The sequence below is a fragment of the Nannochloropsis gaditana genome (genome assembly GCF_000240725.1).
Source record: "Nannochloropsis gaditana CCMP526 unplaced genomic scaffold scaffold569, whole genome shotgun sequence".
In the NCBI taxonomy this organism is placed as follows: Eukaryota; class Eustigmatophyceae; order Eustigmatales; family Monodopsidaceae; genus Microchloropsis; species Microchloropsis gaditana.
The window spans coordinates 1575-8758 of NW_005803384.1; the positions used below are offsets into that span (position 1 = coordinate 1575).

The 7184-nt window shown below is 49.8% G+C and overlaps 4 protein-coding genes across 4 annotated transcripts in view; 2 read left to right on the top strand and 2 right to left on the bottom strand.

The window, feature by feature from the left end:
- Window positions 1-650: 650 nt before the first annotated feature.
- Window positions 651-1780, top strand: NGA_0190300 (uncharacterized protein; the record flags this gene model as incomplete). The annotated part of the gene is made up of 3 exons (XM_005854247.1): window positions 651-885; window positions 1087-1230; window positions 1729-1780. Exons 1-3 carry the CDS (start codon window positions 677-679, stop codon window positions 1778-1780), a joined length of 405 nt encoding a protein of 134 aa, XP_005854309.1. The 5' UTR covers window positions 651-676.
- NGA_0190700 (uncharacterized protein) lies at window positions 1755-2118 on the bottom strand. Its single transcript, XM_005854251.1, has 3 exons — window positions 2093-2118; window positions 1967-2020; window positions 1755-1878 (listed from the first exon to the last, which is right to left on the bottom strand). Exons 2-3 carry the CDS (start codon window positions 1976-1978, stop codon window positions 1798-1800), a joined length of 93 nt encoding a protein of 30 aa, XP_005854313.1. The 5' UTR covers window positions 1979-2020; window positions 2093-2118; the 3' UTR covers window positions 1755-1797.
- Window positions 2119-4244: 2126 nt separating this feature from the next.
- NGA_0190800 (uncharacterized protein) lies at window positions 4245-4962 on the bottom strand. Its single transcript, XM_005854252.1, has 3 exons — window positions 4883-4962; window positions 4707-4797; window positions 4245-4522 (listed from the first exon to the last, which is right to left on the bottom strand). Exons 1-3 carry the CDS (start codon window positions 4927-4929, stop codon window positions 4271-4273), a joined length of 390 nt encoding a protein of 129 aa, XP_005854314.1. The 5' UTR covers window positions 4930-4962; the 3' UTR covers window positions 4245-4270.
- A 2206-nt stretch (window positions 4963-7168) lies between these two features.
- Window positions 7169-7184, top strand: part of NGA_0190400 (uncharacterized protein) — a gene marked incomplete at both ends in the record, with an annotated part of 714 nt that continues 698 nt past the window's right edge. The window contains one exon of the mRNA XM_005854248.1: window positions 7169-7184. This exon is cut by the window's right edge and continues 512 nt beyond it. Coding sequence (XP_005854310.1) covers window positions 7169-7184 — 16 coding nt within the window.

The window sequence follows — 7184 nt, forward strand, 5'->3', positions numbered from 1 at the left end:
TCAGCTTCCTCGTCTGTCCCGGCGTGTTTACAAGAGATAGCGAATTGAGGTGTTGTTGAGTCCAATAGGTGTTCCCGACGGGCTGACTGGATGCAATCGTCGACACTTGCCATGATGTAGAAGTCGTAGGGCGCCTCGGGAAGTTTGAGGTAGGGTCTACTGTGTGCTGTAGCAGGAACGGCAATGACGGTCTCGTCGGCAAAATAAAAGATGCCACAGGTGTTTCAGGCCCTGTTCTAACAGTAGAGCTCCACATGGAGGTCTGGATGTGTCGTAGAGGTTGTAAAGGCATGAGATCGTATATCATGCCGGCCGGGAGCTGCCGTCCGTTGTCAGGAAGACTTTGAATAAGGAGCGACAACAGGCTATGATGTAATCCCTGATTACTCAGCCCTCAGGTCTTGATCAAAGCTCAAGATTTTGGTACTTGTATGGATGTACGATACATAGAGGCATAGAAAGTTCCAGTAGCGGCACTTGCACTTGCCTTCCTCGGGTGTCCAACCCCGTTCAACCCCGTCGCGCTTACGTATGTCACAGTAAACCAATTACATGGAATGCACCTATGCTTGCGTACCATAGTATGCATAATCAGGAGCTGATGTCACCAACATAAGAAGTAATTTCTCACACAAGCAGTGCGACTTCCTCAGTCTTCCACGCATACAGTAGGTCGATGCGTGCAACGCCTGCGAGTCAGTCATCCTTCCTATTCTTCGTCTTCTTCTGGAGCCTGATATCCTCTCCTGTTTCGGGATTTCTCTTGCAACATCCTTTTTCAAGAAAACACCAATCTTGTAGCAGATGTCTCTCCTCACCCGAACTCGGTCCCCTCCCCGGCCCTGCTCCCGGGCCTCCTCCCGAGCCCTCTCCTCCCCTGCCCAGGTACGGGGTCTTGTACTAACAGAAGGAAAACGTCAATGACTGAAATGAGGGATAACCTGAAGCCCATACAATGGCCTTAAGCATGCATTCTGAAGTCAGTCGGTAGGGCTTGCATTCTCTTACCACTGTCAAACGTGCTTTCGAATTATCAGGGACTGCCACTTACTTTTCGACCTCTGTATTTGCTTCCCACGTTGACAGTAAAGGCATTGTCACCGTTCTAGGGCCGGATGGCGCGCAGCTCAGAGTGATTGAAGCGAAGCCCGGATCCAACCTGAGAAAGACCCTACAAGCCAGCAAGATCGACGTGTACGACCTGATGGGCAAGATGACCAATTGCAATGGGTAAGGATGGGTAACCCAGATCCAGGAAGTATCTCTCGTGACTTTCTCTACGATACATCTTACAAGCATGTGAGACTGAGACATATTTATGGCGCCACTCCTTCTTCATCTTCATACAGAGCGGGTCAATGCGGCACTTGCGTCGTAAAAGTCACTAGCCCGTCCTGGGGTCTCCGCAGTGAGTATGAGGCAGACAAGATTCTCAAAGGGAGAAAATTCGGGGAAAGCGAGGAGTATCGATTAGCCTGTCAAACGATAGTAGAAAGAGGGGAGGCGACTGTGGTGGTTCGACCGCCCAAGAAAGGAAAATGACCATCGGAGATGACGCAAGCAAAAGCAACTGGAAAGAAAGAGGACGTTTTGCCAATGCACTTGCGCCTTTTTCAAATCTGTAGTCTTTCTTTCTCCTGTCGTCCTGCACATTTGTTGTTATGATGAGGAATTACTATTCCCACGCCCCTTGGATTTGCAGCATGCTCCAGCCTTCTAGGATCAGAGCCTCGGCCACGGCATTACAAGGTGGACCCGCATCTCCGATAACGCTCCCTAAATTAATGCCCGTGCTATTCATATAGCGAGACAATGTCTTTCGATCCTGTCTGTTATTCGCCAGCGAGGAGAGAGCGCGAAACGAACAAGCGCAATCATCTGCAAGACAGGAAGGGGGAAGACAGTAAGGAGAGATGAGAAGTCATTGAGAGGAGGGAGAAAGCCATGCGTGGATACACAAACTTACATGCACACGCATCACTTATGTGGCTAGAATTTTTACTATTAAATCCGAACAGCCCTGTTTGGAGAAAAAAAAAAGTTACATCTCTTTCCCGTTCAAATTATGTCCTTTCATAGTAATTGCCCTCACCTCGATTCACACTTCCATCCGCCAAAATGTTCTTTGCATAACAACGGAGTTCTGAGGCAGCTTTGGCAAATGTTAAAGCCTGGTTGCACTGAGGCAAAAAACCACCGTTCTCAAACCTGACGATATTAAAATTGTGGAAGGGTTGCGAAGAAAACAAAAAAGAAGTTATATGTGCTTGGGCTGTGAGTACAGTTTCCATTTCATTTCACATATCAGCCCTCCTGATTGACGCCAACTCACCATTGTCTGGCAAATTGCTCGGAGCTCAGCGGCCGCCAGAAGGAAACAATCCAACAAAAAGCAAGGGAAAGAAGGCCCATCGCCAGAGCGCCGGGGTACTTGCCTATAAGAGAGGCGATGCCCTTGCTATTTCTCCCCCTTTTCATCACGGTGACTGGCTTTGGGACGCTTGTACCTATGAATGCTGTCCGGCGTGGCATGATCTGCTGCATACGTGCAGAGTCGGCAGGTGTGAGCTTTTGCCTTTCGTCTATGTTGAGGTTTTTGGCGACGGTCTCTGGCGACTCCGACCTGTGATGTGCGGCGGATTCTTCTCGTTGTCGTGCGGCGCCCTGGTATGCATGTGCTTCGCAGAAGAGAGGTTTGAAAATAGTGCCAAAGCATACCGAACTCTACGGAATAGAAATGCACAAGCTGGCTGGCCACAGCACATGTTTTTTCGCGCGAGTACTTTCGCTGCCCTCCTTTAACCTCTTGTCCATTTCTGTAGTCCTTGAAGGTTGTCACGACGTTCTTATGGGCTATATGTCGCTTCCATGCGTGTGACAGGGTATGAACACTCAGGAATTAAACTTATTTATGGGAAAGTCTACCAAGAGATCGGGAATGTGATTTTTAATATGTCAGCAATAGGAGATAAAAAGACACTTCAACTTTCCTGAAAGCTCGTGTACAAGGCTGTAGATGAAACCTAGGCAAAGCTCCTGCAAGGAAAATAAAAATTTAGTATTTCGCATTTCTTTCCAGCTTGACGTGCATAGCATTGATGTCCTTATTTTCCTTTCACTTCCCTCAAACAATTTCAGGGAAGCAACCAACTAGAGCAGTCGGACACAGCAACAATAGAAAGGAGCGGCAGAAGAAATGCTGGATGCTATTTCATATCTCGTCTGGGGGTTAATATACATCATAGCCGGATTCGGGATTCTTGCCGTGGGGTCAATAATTCTTGTGTAAGTGTGCCTTCCATACGGCATGGGTCGCGGTGTATCGTTCTGTCACATGAAGCCTTTCTCCCCCTGGTCGATTTAAAGCTTCTTTTCTCTTAAAGTGTGTGTGTGTGTTTTGGGCTCAGTGATCGTCGCTACCGGTCTATAAACCATTTCTTCTTTGCCAAATGCCTCTGAATAGCATGGTCCGGGCTTGTATCTCTTCCGGGAAGCTTCTATTTCTCGGACCCCCCCTGCGTTTCGGGAAAATGGAGGCGGCCAAAACCACCGAAAGTTTGCGCCACGCGAAGCAAGGGGTGGACGTGGACAGAGGAGGCGACAGAGAGGCAGTGAGGGAGGGCGGGCAGGGGGCTCAGTCGGCGTCGAGGGAGAATACCGAGGAGCTCGAAGACGCAGAGAGTGGAAGCGCTGAGGAGGTGGCGTCGAGAGGGTTGAGGCCAGCAAGATGTGACGAAGGTCAAATAGAGGCGAGGGTTGACGAGGGCCTGGAAAGATGGAACATGAATGTTGGGGTGCCTTCCCAGTAAGCAAGAGGGATACAGAGGGGTCAGGGGGGAGGGAGGTGTCGTGGAAAGTAGCGCGTTGCATGGAGAAATAAAACGGGACAGGAAAAACAAAGGGAGAGGGGAGGGGCAGGAATCGAAGACTTTCGACCTCGCAGCGAAAGTCAGGGGCCTGGTGCGGCTCTCTCACGAGGCGAATGGGCGGGCGGGGGCAGGGGAGGGCTCGAATCGTGTGCGTAAAGGGAAATTTTTACGAAAAATTAGGGATACACATAGAAATGTACAGCTAAAAATGCAACAGGGTGTGATTATTGACGACCAAGCTTGTAGCGAGCATGTAAGAGGCGAACGGGAGTGGAGAGTGTCAGTAGGGTCGGGACTAAGAGCAGAGGGAGGTCATATATGGGACAAACGCCCCGAAAAGTAATTAAGAATAGGGCTTTACACAGGGAAAATGCACGTATGTATGTATGCCTCGCTTATTTTTACCACCAGGATATCCATCTTCTCCATCCACCCGATTCCCTTCCTTCCCTAACTCCCTCCCCCGCCTTCGCGGGCATAGAGGGGGAGTGTGACAAATTGACGTCTGGTTGTGGAGCCGCAGTGGCAGCGCGTGCACTCTCTTCTGCCTCTTTGGAAGAATTGAGGCTGAACGTGGGGGTCCTGAGCCGGCGGGCTACTTCACTCTCGACACCGAGCAAGCTATCCAATTGACCCATGTACCACCGCTGAATCTGATTATGCAACATGAGAACGGAGAAAAAATGTTAGCACTGAGGGTTTGAATTGTGGAATGGCACTGGAAAAGATCATTGGACGATGTGAACAAAGGTTGTCGTATTGGCGAGGCAGTGAGGAAGAAGTAAAGCTCGGGCACTCAAACATTTGTCACCTCCGTCACACCTGCTACGCACCTACCGGTGTAAAGACATGCTCTTTGTCCCCATAGTCTGTCAGAAAGACTAGTTGGAAGCCCGTGACAAGACAAATAACGCCCGTTGCCACTTTCCTGAGGCGAGTTGTTCACGAAAGCGAGGTAGAAAAAAAAATTATGAGCATCCTATCAGTTAACGTCATACAATCCACATACATACCACGCTCGCAGTGTCGAAGGCTTCAAGACTGGGCCCCCTCCTGACATACTTTCAAGTGTCAAGGCCTGTCCCAAGAGCTGAGGAAGGAGGTTTGCGTGAGAAACGATGGCGACAAGAGGATGTCGTTATCACGCCATAGAGAAGCACCACTGCTCCAAAAACAACATTAACAAAGTCACTGCATGCTTTTTGGCATTGTTTTAGGAGTACTGTTAAAAGGTCACAAAGGACATGCAAGGCCCCTCAGCTGCCCCGTGTATGCGTATGACGACGTCTCGAAGCAGGACTTGAGAACGAAGCTCAACCATGTGCAAAGAAATAAAGACAGATGTCTGACGAATAGAATGCGGCCAAACATCGTAATACTAGCCCTCGGCTCCACTATGGTAAGGCCATCGTTGTGCCAAAAGCGCTGCATGGTCACGCCGCGTCTCCTAGCACCCCCTGATTGCCCTCGTACCACGCCTACGCCCTACACTTGCACCCTTCTCCTTTTATCCCCATCTATTTTGGGGTCCTGAATCCGCCCCGTCCTCTCCTCGCCCCCGCATATCCTCCCCTGCTAACAATGTCGTATTGGGCCATGAGTGAATGCCTTACATTTCTCGATGTGTACACAGAATAGCGCACTTAGGGTAATGCCAGGCCGAGTCGAGCCGAGGTACCACCCGGCGGGATGCGCCCAGGGGGGTATAGACTTGGGGAAGAAGGTGTTGTCATGGTTTTAACTGTGTTGTATTTCTCTGTACCTCTCTTCTCCTTGTGGGTACCATCATTCTTGAAGGATCTTAACTAATAACTACGTGACGGGTGGCACGAGAGGGTGCGACTCCTGCCTATCGGTCTGTGTGACCTGGGATCTATTTGCATACGCGCGCACGGGGTAAACACCAAAGGAGAGACACCTGCACAATTCTTGTTCTTTTGTCTCTAAACTCTTGCGTGAGCTCGCCAGGCATTGTCACACGACTTCCCCGAGGTCCTTCTCCTCACCCTCGTAGAGCTCGCTGTTGACTTGCTATGAGGAGCGACCGGACACGTTTTTCACTCTTCCACGATGGCCCCCGCCGACGAAGCTGCAGAGCGAAGCGTAGCCATAGAAAAAATCAAATCGTTAGTAGACAATAATAAAGTCAGGCTTTTCGTGAAGCACTCAAAGCTTTTTGCCTGTGCAAACTCTCTACCACAACAGTCAATGTCTTTCTTGCGGCTTTGGACCGGAACAGCGAACGAGGAGCAGGTCCTCCACACAGCTTTTGTTTCTCGTAACTACTACTACGAGCGGCGACAAGCGTCAAAAAGCTGGAAAGAAGGTTCGGGACGACATAGCTAGAACGGGGGGGAGGCACGGAGCTAGGCGAGAAGTTCAATTAGCGAGGTAGACGAGCGACGGGCTAAGAGGTTCCTTGACTCGGCCATCACTCTCCAAAAGTTCGCGCTTTTTAACACCAGAACGTGGAAAATGCATGTGATTTTACGACAAGAGCTGTCAAAAGACGTGCCGAAACCGTGTTTAATTCTCGTCCTGCCTTTCCAATGGCTCTATGGAGTACCAAAGGAAGCATAAGGCATGATGTTCCAACCCTAATGCGTATCGTCCCACGGGGTAGGTTACACAGCACGTGTTCAAAGCAAGTCAGCTTGTGACGCCGAACTTGAAACATTTGATGTCTTGAGCGATAAGTGATGTAGGGTACCAGGTTGTGCTGACGGCTCCTCGCAGAAAAGCAAGGTCATGTGCGCATACACTTTTCATCTTTTCATGGAAGATTTTATACCAAGACATCAATTTCAAAAGCTCGGTAACGGACTTCCGTCTGATTCTTCGTGAGTGCAACAATTTTTTCACAGCAAAGTCAAGACCCGGTGCTTTTAAATTTAACATGCATTTATTTTTTCGAATACCTTTCAAGAGAAGCCCAACAAAGGTCTCAATATGGACGCAGTCCACCGTGATCGCTTCCGCAATCCAATGCCTCAAAAATGCATCTCCTCATCGCACAAATCCCCCCCCAATATGCATACATAGAGCTCCCGCCCAGACTATTTCCCCTTTGTGTACCACAGGCGCGGAGAATCTTCCCCTTCAGTAATTCTCAATCTTCATATACTTTTGACGGACATGAAAGTCCGCATTTTTCTTCACGTGCATTATTCTTCCTCCGTGGCAATCCCTAGGAGTCCTTCTCCACCGACAGCAGCCCCCACATCGCACGCCACCTCCTCCCCAGTTTCGCCCTGCATCAGCCCGGTCTCTACAATCATCCCGTCCATCCCCCCGGCGCCCCCCTTGACCCCCTCA

Coding starts and splice junctions, on each gene's coding strand:
- NGA_0190800 (XM_005854252.1), bottom strand. CDS start 4,929: ATGTCAGGAGGGGGCCCAGTCTTGAAGCCTTCGACACTGCGAGCGTG. Junction 4,798..4,882: donor CCTTCGACACTGCGAGCGTG/GTATGTATGTGG, acceptor AACTCGCCTCAG/GAAAGTGGCAACGGGCGTTA. Junction 4,523..4,706: donor AAGAGCATGTCTTTACACCG/GTAGGTGCGTAG, acceptor TTGCATAATCAG/ATTCAGCGGTGGTACATGGG.